The 19,442-nt window shown below is 40.5% G+C and overlaps 1 protein-coding gene across 1 annotated transcript in view; it reads right to left on the minus strand.

Moving 5' to 3' along the window:
- CSMD1 (CUB and Sushi multiple domains 1) overlaps positions 1-19,442 on the minus strand; it is a 2,626,220-nt gene that overhangs the window by 2,022,823 nt on the left and 583,955 nt on the right. The window contains exons 5-6 of the mRNA XM_085610820.1: positions 5,585-5,688; positions 3,571-3,683 (exon numbers count right to left, since the gene is read on the minus strand). Coding sequence (XP_085466946.1) covers positions 3,571-3,683; positions 5,585-5,688 — 217 coding nt within the window. The remainder of the gene's footprint in view (positions 1-3,570; positions 3,684-5,584; positions 5,689-19,442) is intronic.

Below are 19,442 nucleotides of genomic sequence, written 5' to 3' on the forward strand. Positions count from 1 at the left end.
TGCATTTCTGGAGGCTTGTGGGAACCAATTCTGCCGATAGGAGCCACATAATTCCTCACACTCCTACTCAAAAGGCTTAACCTACACCTCTCCAACACATGCAACATCAAAAAGACAATGAGCAGATTTTTCAGGATCATTTTGTTCTGCAAGAAATCCTACCTAAGGAGTTCATAGCCCTGTCAGCCTTATCTGTTCTATAAGTGGTTATTGTCCCTGATGACAATATTTACTTATAGGACATCCAAATGAGAGCAGTCAACCATGTCACAATGAACATTTGTTATAAGATTAGCATGATATAGCCTGAAGTTTAACAGCAGAAAATATGTCCTCAAAACTCAGGAAGAGAAGTAGAGACGCACACAGCTGATAGACAATTTCACATCACTGAAACACTGAAAAACCTAAAGTGTTTCCACAGATTAGAGTATCATCAGCAAGGCCTCCGTAAAATAAGAATGCTGTCAGGATTATGTTTGTCCTACATTGGCCTATAGGCAAAGCATGACTCGGCGCTCACCCAGGCCACATATTATATTCCTCTTTCTTTCACTGGAAGGTCAATTGGTCATGGCTGGGTACTGGCTAAGTCAGGGATGCTTCAGAAACACACGGGAGGTACTCCCAGGCAATCTTGAGGAACACATTTTTTGGGTGGACTCTTTAAAAGCCATTGCACCAACCAACAGATCATATTGTAGGGTCCTGTGTCAGTAGTTTGTCCACTATATTTCAGCCCCACACTGCTCTTGTTTTTTCCTCTTCAACTTCCTGCCAGGTTTACAGAGTATTTGGGGATGTGTTGACTCCCTTTATGTTGGTCTCCACTCATCCTACTTATGCCAGTTCTCAGTGTCAATCCCCCTCATTGGCTTCTATTGCCTCCGACGTCACCTCAGATTGTGGCTCCTGGCTGCTTGGACTTAAACACTTAGGTGTACTATGCCTTTAAAGTCAGTAGCTGGTAAGAACTTGCATCTATATATATGACATATTGAAATTAGACATAATTGCAGTACACGTTACTAATACAGTTTCCTGTGATACAGTGGATGGTAGAAATATGTATTTGTGTCAACCTGCATGAATCACTGAGGCTTGTATTTGAGAACAGCAGTGTTTTGTCTTCTGTTTACCCTTATCTGCCCCCCTTTCTACAGTTCTATAATCATGTATCATTTTATGGCAAGTCAGATTAGTGAGAGGTGAGTTAAAGAAAATATTTTTCAAACTCAGCCAGCATATTAGATGCTTGACTTTCCTGATGGATGTACTGCAATAATTTCAATCATTGTCTGGCATAACAATCCACACACCCACAAAAACAAGGAAAAGTACTTGGCATTAGTAGCTCCACAAGGGCAAGACAAATACGACCCAACTGCACTTTGACTACACACTTACTCACACCTGACCTTTACTCAATACCATACAGAGACTGCTGTGCTCCATAAAGACAAACCAGGACTCTAGCAACCTTGCCAACTGCTGATCGAATGCACACTTGCCATTCCTTGGTCATGGTGACAGCCATTGCAAACTGCCTTTCTGACAAGGATAGTTCTTTGCCCTCCTTCAGAATTACTGGTCACACAGGTGGGCAGCCTTGAAGTCCACTTCTATAACCTGGGTGCAAGTCAGAGCAGGCAAGCACTTCAGGTTTCCACATAGGTCTCAAACAGAAAGCCCAGTTTTCTTCCTTGCATCCACAGTTCCAGAGATGTAGATGGCGGATGGGATAGGTCAGCTTCGGCAGATGCATTATTTAACCACGTATCTTGTGAAGTGGTGTCTGGTAGACCCTTGATTCTCTATAGTGGGCCACAGTGAATGCTACAGTGGTCCTGTGAGGACAATAATGAAGCATTGCGCTTCCTCCTCTGAGGGCCAAAGCTTTCAAATGCCAGACTGCTCTACTGCAGAGCACTGAGTGGAGTGGGGAGTATGTGTGCTGAAGACCTTACCTCGCAGCCTGAAGAGATGGTCGAGGGTGAGGTGAGTTGAGCTGTGTGAGGAGCATATCTGCTGGGACCTTGGCTTGGAGCACTGATGTGGCTGTTCTCAAAGCAATTGGAGGAAGCTGACACAAATTGCCTTCAGCCATTTTGAAGGAGGACAGAGAGGCAGGCCTAATGGCAGCTCCATCCATTTTAGTCCCATGAGGAGACTGGGGAAAGGCCAAAAGGCTGTCGCAAAGGAAAATTTACACTAACATCTACACTGCCTAATCGATGCTGCTTTCATCGGGGAGGTCCAATTCTGCTTTATTTCGTAACGTTAATATTTTAACATTTCTAGAAACCATCTTCTCAATGTATAATTCTTAAGAGTTAGAAATACGACTGCGATCTTCTCAGATTCACTTTCTGGTTTCTCCATTTTTGATGGCATGCTGATTTGAGATCTGTTCTTGATTTCCAGGATAGGAGTCTTCCAAATGTCCCTCAAGTGTTTTTCATAACATTGTTTGTCTGTTCAAAATTTCTTTCTTAATAAAAAATATCCCAGATATCAGCTCCCGAATGGGCCAGCATATTACCATCCTCAGTTGAGGGGTTTCTTATTTGTTATAGGTTTCAGGTCTCATTTGCTGACAGGCCTGCTCGGGTTATTCCCTACTGTAAACCTTGTTGCATATTAAGATACATTTAAAATATGTAACTGCCTCTGAAACATTTATATCCCCTGTAGTTCTAACTTTGATCTCAACTCATTCTTTAATCTTACCCAGATATATATCCATTTGCTCAGGGCCACGCATAAGGGACATATCAATTGTCAAGAAATATTTCTAGGGGTAGTCAGATTTCTTCTAATTAACAGAACTTAAATATCTACCAATTGTTTGGACAATAATGCAGTAGACTTTTTTGCCTCGATGCAAGCTGTACGTAAAGAGAATAAATAGTTCATCTTATCCTGGCTAATATATCGCTTACTAGTTCACATGAACCCATCTTCTACGGGTTGTAATCACGGCCGACTGGAAGATACTGGCTGATTGCTACTCGACCCGCCATGGAGAGGGGGTGCTATTGAGAAGCACTGCTACCGCTTCGCTTTTGTTACAGGGGACCGATATTGCAGCACTCAGTACCAAAATCAGACCCCACAACTCCGATTCGCCGGGGAAACACCAGATGCCCGCTATGACCAGGACACCCTGGTTGTAATTCATACCAGCAGAGCTTCAGATCATACCTAGGTTGGAATATCCCTTTAACTTCTCTCATTCTTTTCCTGTCGTTTAATAGAATGTCATAGTAGTAGAGAAATTTGCAATTGCTAGCATACAAATAATCTATTACAGAGGCATAAGATCTGCCAGTTAATGGGACCGCCAGGCTCTTTCGTAATAAAAGCAGCAATCGTCTGCCCTGTTTTTAATTCGGAAGGGAAACACTTGGGCCCTAGAGGAAAATGAACGCCAAGAGTACAACTCTGCATTTCACAGCATTTATTTCAGGTTTATCATTAAGGAATGTTAAATCTACCTGTGCAGGTGTAAAATTATGCAACGTCACGAAAGGCACCAGTTTAATTACACTTTGATATTTCAAATCATACCTTGGTAAATTGCTTTAAATCCGGGAGAGCCAATACTATCATCTGACTGCAAATGGAGCCACATCTGGTTGCTCATGCTCACAATAAGATCTGGTACGCTGGAGCCAGTAAGCCTGAGTTTGCAAACAAATAATTAATTAAACATTATTTCTGCGCTAGACAATGCTATTTTCTTTTACATTTCACGTTGCCTATTGTTCAAAATGTAGGTAGATCTGGAAACGGTACTTTGATCACTTTTCAAATGCATTGGTCTAAACGATAAGGTAAAAATATAAACAAATGTGAAAGAAAAATATGAAAATTATTTTTTTGGGAGAACTTATACAATAAAATTAGCCTTTTCTGAACTGCTGACAATGGCAGTGTCTTTTCACCGCTGATACAAATGAGAGAACGTAACTCAAGCAATTAAAACACCAGACCACAAACATCGCTTATTAAATGTTTCTTGCCTAAATTATGTGTGGACAGTGCAGCCTTTCTCCCGACATAGAAGAAAAAAGTTAAGGAGCAATTCAGGTAGTGTTTTCTGTTTACACATAGATGCAACCTACAAATGACGTAAGCTGCTCAAAATAAGTATGAATAGCAAAAAGAAAAATGGAGCAGGTTCAACGTTCTGTGTCAGCGTAACTGTGCATGTGTCTAGAATAAAGCATGCAAAAACCGAAAGCATAAGTTGAACAGCAAGTGAAAATAAAACTCTTAATTTGAAACAGTAAAATGGAGTGCTGAAAAGAGGGGTGGAGTTGTGGCAAGGAAATGGGACTGGCATCAAGAAATGAGGATGCCTCCTGAAGCAAAATGGCTGTCCCATCGGCTGGTCACGTGTCATTCTGGGTACTGCTCAGTAAAAGACGGCAAGAAGAGTGGTGGAAACTGAGAGAAAGTTGCGTGGGTTGACTCCAAAAGCTTTTTTTTCAGGTCGATTTACACTTGAATCTGGTAATAGCCAAAAATACTAATGTGTGTACTTAACAATTTAATCAAGTACCAAACAAATTTCCTCTTCCTCATCCCACTCCATACTATAGAGTCTGAGATTTTAAGAGTAGATCGAATGTAATCAGCCTAGCTTGAGGCCACCAGGAGGGCCAGCATACCAAGCAAACTCTGATTTTTACCCATTTCTTTTGGTGCCAAGAAACATTTGGCATACACCACTGGAGAGCTTCATTCTCGATTTGTTACACACCCTAATATCTCGATAATCGATTTGTTGGTGCTCTGATGGAGAATGCATGTTTTAAGTCCCTGTTACATCCTTACAAGAGCCCTACATAGTAATGCAGAACCTTCAACCATGGGCTCGAGCACACCCACTATCCTCTAGCAGCACTAGCCTGAGTGCGGCACAATGGGTTGAATGAAAGCCTGCTGTCTCTGGCAAGGAGTATGAGGGCAGTAACGAGAAAAAAAGTACTCATGGAGTAATGTTTACTAATATGAAATCTAACCAATAGCGCAGGCTTCATGTGACCGGTATCCACATTCATCTGTACTCCACGCGCTTTTAGTGTTATACTGGCTTTAGCTTTGTGATGCTTCCTCTGGTGTGCTTTATAAGGCGTCATGAAAATATATTCCAATAGACGTGGTCAATTTTATCATCACAGTTTTATTGTTAGTTGGAACCCTACTAGATGAGGGTCTCTCTAATTATAGTGAGTAGTTCTCTACCAAGGAAGCATAGGTCATAGCCTCTGCTGACCAGGCAGGCTGGCATGTCACCTGCCAATGCCCACAAGAGATTTGGAAGAGGTTCTGTTTAATGTAGGGCAATAGGCTTAAATACAATACTTTTTTTCAACTAACTATCATTTCTTTACCCTTACTCGAAAAAACGCCACGGTTTTGATGACATTCATTTAGTTTGCCTCATTGTGAAATGCATGTTAATGTGAGTTCCCAAATACTTTTTTAAAACTCAACATTAAAGCTTAAAGTCATTCTACTTTAATTTCCATTATCCTGTGCACACCATTTCTCTGGGTTTTATTCATGTACTTACACATATAAAACGGATCTTGTATCCCCAACTTTTCCTCCATCACCAATGGTAAGTGTGTCATACCCACGTTCCAACTCAAATACTTCAAATGCAAGCTTGATAACCTGAAAGAAAAGAAATAATTCATTATAAGTAACGTGTAAAAATATAATAAGGATATGTTGCAAAACATAAGATGGGAATGGTTTGTTTTTTGCTTGTGTGGTCATACTACGGTGATTGTTGGTTATATGTCTTTGAAAGTAACTTTTCATCGAGTAATGTTCACTTGTAAATGAAAACCAGAAACACAGAAGAGATGTTGCACCTGTTATTTAAAATCCTGCAAAGAAACAACATCCTGCAGTTACATCAATTAAAATGCAATTATGTATTTAGTTAAAGATTTAATTTTGACACAGAGTACCAATTACAAATCTTGAAGTAGTGCAATTTAGAGCCATCCTTTAAAGCTTATTATTGTGCAATTCCGCATTTATTCTGAAATTATATTTACTGTGTGCCATAAATAATATTAACTTGTGTGAATATTTAAATGCATTAATGACATGTAACTGATGAGAAATTGAAGCTTTATAAACATGTGAACAAATGTTCAGTTTAAACATGAAGATGTATACTGTAGTCAAGTTTGCATTTATAATTTGTCACATTTGCATGTATTCTGAAAGTCATATTTGAAAGTGTAAGCATGTATGCTTTTACTCACATTTGCATTTGTTCTTGAGTTACATGTGCACAACTATAACCATATATTTGAAGTGCATGCTTAAATATTAGTTAAAATTAGTCTGACTAAAGTCAGTAATTTTGAAATGTATTTTGCTTGGTTAGCTTGTTCTTTCTTTTGCAGGTGCATTCTCATGATTTCATTAACAAGAGAAAAGGAGTATTGTTGCATGTTTTGGTTTATTGGTGGTAATGCCTGAGAAGAGAAATCTTGGCAAGAAACAGGAAGACATAATGAGCAGATGAACTCTCCTATTCATTGTGTTTCAGGAACATGGAGTGCCCAAGGTTGTAGTAACAGTCCAAATTATGCTGGATGGGAAACTCAAGTGATGTTGTGAATGCATACCACAAGAAGTTAATGATTGGTTCCTGGTGGGGTGGTAAGAGAAAAACAATTGTTGTTGATGTTTTATTGGTTTTAATTAGTGTTTACTCTGTTAGAAGAGAGCAAATTCCCTCAGACTTGGAGGGGGACAGGCCTCTCTGCGTCATTTATTCTTGCAAGTGTGAAGCTTCATGCTAAACACTTTTTCCAATTCTGAAAGTCTTTACTATGCTGACACCTTCCTGCATTTCTGAATTTCCTTAAGACCCACTCTATAATCCATTTTTATTTTAGACTTAGAAGCTTGATTAGATGACTTTAGACGTATTTATGTTTAGCAGTGAGGATCAGAGTTTCTTTAAGGAACACCTATTTCTCATTCTCTGTTTCTCTATTGCTTTGATTATTTCATATCTTATCCTACTGAGACTGAACCTATTACGATATTTCAGTTTGCCAGCTGCAATCCTGTATCTTTTTAATATTCTCTGGACATGCATATATACAGAACTGATTATAAACTGTTAATAAAACTACTTAACATCAACCTCTGATGCCTGGTCCTCATTATGTGGCCAAATGGGTTTCACAAAAGTTGAATTGTAATATTGTTGCTAACTTCCGTGGCCTCCCAGTCAACTTAAAAAGATCCATCAGATGGGAGTTTATAAATCATGCATCTGCACATTCTCAGTCTTTAGGGCTTTTAATATAGTAGTCAAATAGATGTACTTACCTGTTAAATAAAAAATACCTGGGCACACATTTCACTTTGGCCAGGAGACATCCTCAATAACAACTATTGTTAACACTGAGATTTTGCACTTTATCTCAAGACCCAAGTTGTTTTAAAATTGGTTCAAAATGCACAATTTATGCTTCTGTGTTATGCCTTCACCAAGTTACAACTGGATACCTATTTAGTTGCCTCACAAACAGGTAACCTTTGATTGGTTTGGACAGTAAGCTGGACTACCTTCAGTTCTTGTAAAAAGGAATGTCACTTGACATGTCCTACCGCATCTCTACTCAGGAAAACTACATATCAGATTGCATGCTGGTTACAACATTTAATGGTGGTTAGTGGGCTTGTCAAGCAGAAACAAGGTGACTGACACTACAAACTGGACCCATCAACTTTTAATGTATACATATGTGGGTCAGATCAGGGAAGGGACCCTGGAAAACAGTGCTAAATGGTGGTATCCACTTCTACATGTGTATTTATGCACCATATGGCACAATGTCATAGTGCCACAAGGACCAGTGGAAGTTTTGGGACGCTACCTGAAAGCCACACTCTAACCCAGCTGAGAAACAAACTCTAGGCATCAATCATATCAACAGTGCAAAATATGCACCAGTTATGTTGCCTCCTGATCACATATGATTCTTTGTATATGTTGACTTTACTTTTATTGCATTTATTTAGTAGCTTATCGGATTTACTGTTCATAAGATGACTAACTGCAAAGTAATAGAAAGATCAAAACTGCTCTCAAACTGGTAAGCTGAAATTGTGCCGATACACCACATTTCAAGAGGCACTCTTGGTCTCTGACCAAACCACCTTTTCTTTTGAAGTGTAAGCACATGGATTGAGCATACCCTTTAATTGACACTAGCAATACCATTTTGTATGCATAAACTTGTGAGAGGTAAAGGGCAGAAAATAGCCACATAAACTTCATTCCCTATATAAAAACTAAGTATGTTTAAAACATTAGAGACATTTGCAATGATACAAAATGACATTTTTTGCAATGGCCTTTTTCATCAAGCAGATAAACACCATTGGCAGCTTAACATTCATTTACTAAAGTAGATGGAGCTTTATAGTTGTTTGAATGTCAAGTTGCCAATACTTGCTCTTTAGTGCATGGATGTCCATAAGGGGTAGTCATTGCAGCAATGAATCTTAATTATTTCCGTTATATTAATTTCTTAAAATATAGTGCCCCTATTTAGCACTGATAGATCACTATACAACTGCCCTTCACCATCTCAAAAAATTCGAAAACGAATGGGGTCAGATTTAAAGGATGAAAAACACAGTACACCAAGAAACGATCATATTTTCTTCCCATGTCCCTTGTAGTGTGTCCTGCATAATTAGTGTTAGCTGAATGTCAGAGGTGTCACTAATAGAATTCCCACCAGCTCAGCCATGTGCCTAGTGAATTTACGGAGAAAGCTCTATTGGAAATAGCTGCTAAATCACTTGTTCTAGAATGGCAGATCATCCACCATGCCTGGGAGACTTATGCCCATTAAAAACTGTAATGGAAACACGGCAATTCTTGCCCTCCTAATGCTGGTTATCACACCACTGTTCTTTGAACATAAAATGTGTTGTCAGCAAAGTATGTCTATAATGCGGTCCAATTTACATCAGCCACACTTGTGACCTAAAGTTACTCCATCCAGCATGGACATTGCCAAATTTGTGCTGGAGGTTTGGCCACAAAGCCACCCATCTGCCCTTCGCAGTGGTGAAACGTTTGAAATGTGGTCAATTTTCCTTTGCCCTCTTGGTTTAGGCAGTAAATTTGCCACAACAGCAGATGCAATATCCATCAGCTGAAATCTAACTGGTCCCAATAGTCCTTGGTCAATGATATGGCATGGCTTCTTTTGTTACACTCCTTCCTTCCTTCGCATGCACTAGGCAATTATGTTGCCTAAACCACAATGCCTCATGTGACTTGGCCTACCCACCACATTCTAGCAAGAACTGTAGCCCAAATTTTTTAAACTTCTAGGATAGATGTCAAAGGTGGCAGCAACATGACAGGCTGAATGTAGTATCAATGGCAGATTTCACATCCTGATGTTTTGTACAGTCCTAAACATTGCTAAAATCCAGCTACCTCCAGCTTGTACCCCTGAATCTATCTTCCTGCTACATCCCCCGGTAGAAAACAAAAAGTTGTTGGTCTGGGATATGATGTACAGGCCTTTTATCTCTAACATGCTAGTGGACACAAAGAACATCTTGCCATGTGTAAAGATGTATTGGAAATAATATTTAGAAGAAATACATATGGGGAACCCTGGCTACTTCACAGCCATAGTGTGCTGTGGTACATAACTTAACCTGGCACGTTACCATTTTTTTATCTGACACCTGCAAGAATGTTCATATTGGCTTTCTGCTTTTAGTATACCATATTTAGTTGTAAACGCAACAATATAACATATCGGATATCATATATGACTGTCAGCTGACATTCATTAAGTTCATATGTACACAGTATATATCTCAGGCTCTACTGAGACATAGGCAAATGTCATGAATTTTCCTCTGTATGGCATAGTGAACCTTTTGGTGGAATTATGTGTACCTCAAAAGAACTAGATCTCTTAAAAAATCACCAGTTTGTTTCTTACCCAACACCACAATCAACTGAAGATAATCTGAGTCAGTTTCAGACCAATTCTCTTCTCAATAGGTACATCAAGAAAAGATATGACAGTCCCAACAATTTGACCTGAATAATCTGGAAAAGCTATTGCAATGGTAAGTGAGAGTCTACTTTTAAAATGAGTCAACTTGAGAATGGATAGCAGAATTAAAAGCCCATTCTCTTTTTTTCTTTAATCACTGTCCACTATTTAAGACAGTAAGTAAATATTGATTAATAATCCACATTTGTAAAGTGCAAACAATCACCCGCAAGGGTCTCTAGGCGCTGGGGGCCATCGGGAAGATTAAGCAAGCTATCGCCCAGAGACACATGGTGCTGTGCTAATCTGCCACCGGCGATCGAACTGTGATCCACAGATTCCGGAGTCAGTCGCCCTGGCCGTGGCGCCACACCTCTTCCCTTTAACTGTTTCCGAAAAAGAGATCTGTTTCCATCTAAACCATTGGATTAATTTATGACTAAGTGAAATACTAGCATTTTCTGTCAGAGTGAAGGTTCGCTCGTGGATCAACCTGATGCACTGGTGGCTTAGTACTTTTTGATCGTAGTCAGCTATAAAACAGCTTATAACCATGTGTGGCAAATGTGGGCATTTTGATAAACTACTGCAATAATGCACAATGGTCTACCCCTTTAAAATAGTTGTGTTTATTTGCTAATGCTTATTGTCTCGCCTTTACTGTTGTGCTTGGCAAAAACACGTTTTTTTAATTCAGTACCACAGACCACAGACTTGGAATTCACTTCTTTGGCTGGGAGAGTATTGTCTAAATATAATGCTAAACCGTTGCCTGGAACAAATCACAAACTTATTCATTTATGATTGGCAATGAAAAAGGATGTCTCATTAATCCAGCAAAAGGTAAGAGTAAAGTAGTTGAGCAATTCCATAAAATTGATGTATTATTTCAAGTTCTAAAAAGTTGACTATGTGTACGAATATATACAAATTTCAGATATATTTAAGAAATAAACATCAAATTGGCTCTGGAAAAAGGTAAGTAATCCCTATTTTAATACTTAGCGTATGACAGAATATCTTTCTTAGAAGGGAACTAAATTTCTCATTGTAATGGTTTTCTTCACATAATCTCTTTAGTGTTCATTTATTTAATAACATGCATATGTTATTATTTTGTATTACTATTTCAAGATTGAAGTAGCACAACAGCTACTCCAGGCATATCCCAGCACAAACAGTTACATCTAGCTCAATTGAAAAAAATAATTAAAAAGGCAGACCCAAAGTTCCAAGTCTTAGAAGTGTTTCAAAAAGTAAAATGTCTCCTGTGGCCCTGAGTTGTAGTGGAAAAGCATTCCACTCCTTGGTAGCCAAATATGAGTAGGAGCTGCTGACCCATGTTTTGTTTCTAAATCGAGAAATGACCACCAGCAAGGAATTGGAGGACCAAAGTGGCCTAACAGGTTGATATGGAGTAAACCTGTTGGACAGGTACTGAGGGCCTTTATGATATAAAGCTCTATGAAAAAGAACTAGGCCTTTGAACCTGACATGTTATTCCACAGGAAGCCTGTGTATATGTTTAATGGTAGCTGAATGGGAGCTCTCCTGGGAAGGCGCAGCAAGAGACGAGCGGCGGCATTCTGCACTAGCTGCAATCTCCTCAGGAGGTAGGTAGGCAGCCCCGCTAAAGTGAGTTGGCATATTCCCACCTAGAAGTGATCAAAGCCTGGATCACTGTTTTTGCTGCATGAGGAGAAGGAAATCCAGGATTTTCTTTTTGCATTTTTAAAGGGCCAAAACAGGTACCTAGTACCCCTTCCACCTGAGCCGTAAAAGACACAGTGTTACAACATTTAATCGCCAGATTGCAAGCTACCATTGCTGGGGGGCTTGCATCCTGTGGCAAAAACCATTATCCAGGGAGGGGGGCAAAAGGCAAGATTTCTGTACTCCTGGAGTACATTGGAGGCTATCATCAAGCATCCAATTAAACACGGCAGTCAGACATGCCTTAAAATTACTCAAAGCAGGAAATGAATGTAGAAAACAAGATTGACACGTGGGCGTGTTACTCTCATACACCTGTGAGGTAAACAGTCTTCTCTGAGTATCCCTGCAGACTTTGCACCAGCAACAAGGGTTTCAATAAAGAAAAATGCATGTAGTCACGTTCAACACCACATCATTGTAAGTATAAAAATGTCAAACTAATGTAGTAAAATGATAAAGAAGACAGCAAACTCAAAAACTCAGGCTTTCTTTGATATGGTCACAATAAGTTCACAGAAGAGAGTAAAGGAGGGGGAAAGGACACTGTCCATGCTGCAACTGTAGACCATTGCCAACTAAGAAGCTGTTTAGGCCCTCCAGGACTAGTGAGGGTACTTGAAGGCGAGGGAAGAGAATACAGAGGGGCTATCCCACAGGAGCAACATTCGCATCCTAAGCCTGCTGGAGAGGATAGAAGGAAACAACCCACTGACCTTCCTGGAGAACTGGTTCAAGTCATTCATCTCTGCTTCTGACTTAACGCTGTTCTTCTCAATGGTAAGAGGTCACCGCCACCACGTCCCATGCTCACCAAGCTCCTCCACTTCAAGAACTGCAACATCATCCTGAAAGCTGCCAGGACAACCGGTCTCCAAAACTTGATAACTGGACAATCATGTTATTTCTAGACTACACTCAGGTGGTCCAGCTCCAACGAGCTTCCTTCTTGGACATGAAGAAGTGGCTACAAGATCTGGACATCCAATAGTTGTTGTCTCCAGCCCACCTGAAAATCCATATGGAGGGTAAATCTCTCTTCTTCTCAAACCCGAAGTACGCATAGGAATGGACTGACATGCACCACACCAAGACACCAGCAGATCCCAGGGGAGCTCCAGCTGCCTCCGGGCAAAGGGACATCAAAGATGAAACAGTGCTTGTTGAGGCCCCTCCCAGCTACTGCCAGCAACCAGGCCCCCTGCACTGTAACAAATGATTGACGATGACTCCACAAAGACAGATGGATCCCGAGGAGACTCTCAAACACCCTCATTGGTGGCTCCACAGATTGCATAATATAATAAATTCTGCCAAGAACCAGTGACAAGTTGCAGCCGACCCAACTTGAAACTCTTACTCTAACTGCTATCTAGAACTACAGAGGTTGCACGAGGTCAAGGGACTACAGTAACATTTACCATTTGTACACAGCTGTCCGGGGGATCCCCCATTCCCTCAATATCATCACTGCTGAGCCATGCACAGAACAGATGCTGTAATCTAAGGCTGGCCCACACCTACACACTGTTTGCCACTGTTAAGTTGCTGCCCCATCTTAATTAATGGTTCAACTCTTTCATCAGTTTGAGCGTGCTGCCATTTGCAGTAGGTCCCACAAGTTGTTATGGTTAATTCCCCTGTTGACGCAGTTCAGCCCCCGAGTATCCAGCAAAGGAGGCATACATCACCTAATGCACAGAGGGTGGGTAGCTACATTGGCCCATTAAAGGAAGTTCCACATGATACGCCTAACGCCCCGACCGGGCTTACACAATCGCCTATAATATGGCTCCAGCCATTAACACCAGGTTCCTCACCCTGAATATGCGGGTAATGCAATCGGTGAGAACGCGCAATTAAGTTTACTCCTACATTAAGCATCAGAAAGCACACATCATATTCCTTAAAAAAACACACACAAAGACGCTGGAGGGGATCCTCTAGCTCCACCACTTACTCTGCATACCCATGGACCACTGGTCTGGATTCGGCCAGGCATCCCCTTCCAAGCACTCAACACTATTATGGATAAGAAGGGGCGGTATGCAGTTGTTGAGGGTTGGGTTGATGGCTCACACAAATTACTGGGAGCATTTGTGCATCAAACACTGAACGAGGGGCTCTTTGGGCTGCACTCTCTGTAGTATTAGTGCATAAAACTGGGACAACGTAGATTCTAGAAGGGGACTACAACTGCATGGTCGACTTGCAGCTGGATATGTCCTGCACCCCTCTCCTTCACTAACCCATACACCCACACGGAGCTCTTTGCAGAGTTGGTCCACCGGTGGGGACTAGCAGATGCCTGGAGGATTTTATATCCACACTCCTGAGTCATTATTGCTATTCTGCAGCCCACAACCTCTATATACGCCTTGACCATATTCTATACTCTACCTCCACACAATCAGGCATGCTGACTACCTGGGCCACATCATTTTCTATCACACAAAGTAGACATGGCGTGGAACGCCCCAGTGTCTTCAGTGCCCACATCGAGTATTTCACTGGAAGGCCTAGAAGACCAGATTTTCTGTGAATCCCGAGAGTTAAATATTAGGAAATACTTTAAGGAAAACCAGGTCACTGCATCCAATGAGGCATTTGAATGGGACACTTTCAAGGTAGTTACGAGACAGGTCTGCTTATGGGAAGTGGCAGGGATTAGTAGGGAACTAGAAAGAAAGATAAAAGAGACTGAGACTCTTATACCCACCCTAGAAAAAGCTGCAACCCAAGATACCTCTGAAGCCCCCACATTAACGAGGCCAAAAGCTGACATGCTACTCTTTTAGAGCAACTGTACTGCTTCAATTTCAATGCCTATATAACCAAGACACAGAGAGGGAGACAAATCTGTTTGCCTCCTCTCATGGCTGGCCTGGCAAGACGCCTTCATGGCCCCGATCTTGGAAATATCTTCACCCACAAGCGATACCCAATACGCACATTGCGACATCTTAAATGCATTCTTTGTGTATTACACCTCTTTATACAAAGAATCCATATCCCCAGGCAAAACTAGCAGTTAAGGACTTGGACCTTACAATTATACGAGTGCGTCATGTACCCACCTTCCTCTACAAGCTATTTTGGTGAACTTTAGAGACTTTCAGATGAAAAAATGGATATTGACCCGAGCAATAAAGATAAAACATATCAAACAGTATAAAATTATTCTTTCAGGATTTTTTTTAGATGTCCTTATCCACAGTATGATGGCGAAAAAAGTTTGAAGCAATGATTGACAACTTCAGGAGTCAAGGGGTAGCATCATGGAATGTTCAGCAATCTACATTGAAAGTCCTTTATAGGGGACAATCGCGGATATTCCTTTGTGGACTAGGACTTTTTTTCCCTAAAATCTATTCAAAAGTCTGATGCGGTGGGGTTGAGAGTAAGTGTTAGGGTAAGGGTCACCTTAATATGATGTTCAGACTCATTTACTCTTTTATGGTTTATCCCTGAAGCAGCACACTTTTTTTGCATGTTTCACACATTTTATTATTGTTAAGGGTCATGCAGTATCCTAGACTGTCGCTGATCGACTGTAGAAGAAGTTGCGAGTGACGGGTGAGACTCTAATGGTAGTGGCGTTTGTGGGGGAGAAAGTTGCAAAATTAAGGTAGAAAAGTCCAGAAGTATTTGCCATCAATGAGTGGATGCTTCAATTTTCCTTTTCGAGATGACAGGGAGGGGTGAGGTGGGAGGCACAGAATTCTGATTATGGTTGAAATATTTTTGGGGAGTGAGGGTATAGCTCAGTAAGCCCCAATGAGCTTAGTGGGTATAAATATTAGAAACTTCCTGGATGCATCATGTAATGTCAATTAATAATCAGGCCAAATTTAGGTCCATTTTGGCATGGCTCCAAACATCCAAAGCCCAGGTTATCCTCCTCCAAGAGTTCCACCTCAAGTCCTTGGTAAAACAGCTGTGTAAGAGGAGTGACAGTTTTAATCTCACAGTATCTTACATGTGAGGTGCAACAGATAATAAAGATCTCAAGGCAAAATGGATTTTAGTGGGCCTTTGGATGCACGAACAGTTCATCTACTTTATTAGCTATCATGGTCCAATTGAGGATGATGTATCCTCCCTTAATGAAGTTTATAACCTAATGCTGCAATTAAAGGGGCTTTTGTTTTTAGGGGGTTATTTTAACATTATCCTGGATGTCAGACTGGACTGCTCACGTATTAATAAGCAGCAAAATAAGCTGGGTCATCACGTTTATTTAGCCAAATTGAGAATCAATTTTGTCCTAATCAATACTTGGTGGCTGGACCATCCTCAAGGGGAGAGAATGTACCTGTTTTTCAAAATGATCTAATTTCACCTCTAGGAATGATTTTCCTTTTGATGTCTCATAATTGGTGCAGAAGTAAAACCAGTATAATAGCGAACTGCTTCTCAGACCACTCAGCTCTTTTTTTTATTTATCATTGAGGGATCAGAGGATTGAACGGCCTAGGCGGTGCTTTGATATATCACTGTTATCAGACAAAGATTGGATAATGACAATTTGTCTTGCCATAGTTTGATTTTTTTAAATAAATACATGCACTACTTCCTCATTTGCAGTCTGGGGTGCATTCAAGGCTTTTATTTGGGGTAGACGATCTCTTATAAGGCAGAGATTAATAAACAATAAAAAGGACTAAGGCTTGGCCCTACAGAGCAAACTTGACCTGGCCATTCTCACATACTCCACTCTCCGTATATCTATCACAAAAGGCAATTAATCTCAAGCGCATCAAAGATTAAAAGATTACTTCATGGCCAGACAAATAGCCAATAAAAATATATGCTTTCCGAAGAGCTATGTAAAAATCGAGGATAAAGGACAATTTTTGGCATGGTCAGTGATACAAAAAAGGAGTAATAAGACCATCAAAGTGACCTTTCTAATCAGCAAAGTCTTTCTCAACCATTATGCAGGGATTTATGCACTAGCCAAGAGATCTACCCCTGAGCAGATCGAGAAATTCCTGCACTCGATTCGGCCCCGTTCTCTTACTAGTGAATTGCAAGCCTTTGCCTCTGTTTCCCTCTCATTAGCGGAGGTAACGGATGCAATAAAATCATCTTCCAATGCAAAAGCGTGTGGAAGCAATGGCCTCCAGCCGAAGTATACAATCTGTTAGAAGCTCAAGTGGCCACATTTTCAGTCATCCTTTTTAATGAAATTCTAGAAGCTTGTGATTTACCAAGCTTGTTCACAGAAGCAGTGATTGTTAGCTTCCTTAAAAAGGATAAATCTACCAAGAAACCAGGCTCATATCATTCAATTAGCCTGTATTAGCGATTATAAGATTTTTTTTAAAAATATTATGACTAGGCTAGTCCTCTTAGCACACATTCTGGTCCACTTATACCGAAGTAAATTCCTACCCACTAAGTTGATTTCTTTTAATACCAACTTTTTATTACAGGTCATTGATAATTACTCTGTCAACATCCTAAAGACGGCCATTTATGCTTGATGCTGAAAAAGCTTTCAACCTTCATAAACACTGGGCATGTTGCAATCAAAAGAGGCACAAGGTAAGGGTGACCTATGCCACCTGTTCTTTTTGCCCTTTGGCAGATGATATGATATCATATATGGCCGCTGAGGAACAAAACATTGTCAATACATTCGCTAAAATTAAATAATTTACAGATATTGGGAGGTACAAATCAATCATGGTAAATCTGAAGCCCTTTTATTTGATAGTACTGTCTCAGTTCCCCCAGCGTAAATGAGGTTACACTACTCTGCTACTCGCCTTATTAGATATCTTGGAATTTATGCTTCAACAACGTTTGCAGACTTATTTTGATTAAATGATATCACCACCCTCAACACGGTGAGTAGCCTACTACTTCAATGGCATCCCTTACTATTTTGGGATGTACAGCATAAGTCAAGATGGCTACTCTCCCTATATTTGTATTCATTTTAACAAACTTCATGATTAAAATCCAAGAATAATTTTTTAACGAAATTGTACAAATTCTACTGCATTTTTTACGGCAAGGAAAGAAGGTTCATACGAACTTGAAGATACTTTAGCTAAGTGTAAAGACAGAGGGCTGGCACTTCTGCACATCAAAATGTATTAACAAGCAGCCGTTCTTGATTGGCTCGTCCACACCACAATGGTGTACACTTATTTGGATTATTTCTGACTTCAGCAGATGTTAAGTGAAACTGGCATCGGCTCACTGCTTTTTGAAAAATACCAAAACTACCTAAGCGCACAAGGTACAAGTACCTCAGATTCTGGCTTTCAGAAATTAGAAACTAAAACATGAATTTCCGATTCCCCGCTTTCATCCTTATATACATATAAGAGATTATTTCGATTAGGCATACAACTAGAGATCACAACCATTAGGGAATGGGCAAGTTCAGGATTTCACAGGCTTGGTGATGTTTTGCTGTCTAGTGCTGTGAAGTCCTAAGAAGAGCTGATGGTCAATAATCCTACCTTCCCCTCTAAACTGACATTTCCTACTTAGAAATTAGGCATTTCCCACAAAGTAAATAACAGACATTTAACACACTTGCCGGGAATATTAGTAAAGCCTATTAGTAAAGCCTATTTTGAGACCTGTCTCACAGCGATGGCACTCGGTACCGCTAACTATACCTGAAGTTACACACGCTTGTGGTCCCATTTTTGGCTAAAGTAATGGCCTTCACAGAATGTAAGCTCGACGTCTGCTCGTGGGCCTGGTATAATCAAAAGGCCCATAACGCCATTTGCGGAGTAAACTACAGAAGGATAGCTTTTTACTCCAAATGGATGCTGTACTACACTCCCTACCGTGTTCAGAAAATGTACCCCACTAGCTCAGAAGAATGCTTTAGATGTGGTTACAAGTTTGCTTTACCTGTCCTGCTTTGTGCAGTGTTTGGGAAAAGATTTTTCAATTCATTAGCGATTAACTGCAGGCCTGCATTAGTCCCGACCCCTTTGCGGTCCCCTTTGGTATGTATACTTTTCATAGTCGAATCAATCTACGGCAGCAGCAATTTCTTTTTTTTAAAAATAGTTTTATATAGCATGAACATGACCCAAAGGTATCAGAGCGCTTCACACGAGCACCAGTTGCGTTACAGATGGACACGTTCATGTTTTGCTAAGCACGGGGACATTCCGGGGCATATTATCAAGAAAGGCGATAAAATTATCGCCGCTCTAGCGGCAGAAAACTGCCGCTAAAACGGCGATAATGGGCTTGATAATATGCTTTATGGAATTCCAATTGAAACCCATGTTAAATGTGAAGGACATCTAACCTGAGCTTCAATTGAAATTCCATAGAGCATATTATCAAGCCCATTATCGCCGTTTTAGCGGCAGTTTTCTGACGCTAAAGCGGCGATAATTGTATCGCCTGGCTTGATAATATGCAAATTATCGCCGCTTTAGCGGCAGAAAACTGCCGCTAAAACGGCGATAATGGGCTTGATAATATGCTCTATGGAATTCCAATTGAAGCCCATGTTAGACGTCCTTCACGTTTAACATGGGTTTCAATTGGAATTCCATAGAGCATATTATCAAGCCCATTATCGCCGTTTTAGCGGCAGTTTTCTGCCCCTAAAGTGGCGATAATTTTATCGCCTGGCTTGTTAATATGCCC

The sequence above is a fragment of the Triturus cristatus genome, chromosome 6 (genome assembly GCF_964204655.1).
Source record: "Triturus cristatus chromosome 6, aTriCri1.1, whole genome shotgun sequence".
Lineage (NCBI taxonomy): Eukaryota > Metazoa > Chordata > Amphibia > Caudata > Salamandridae > Triturus > Triturus cristatus.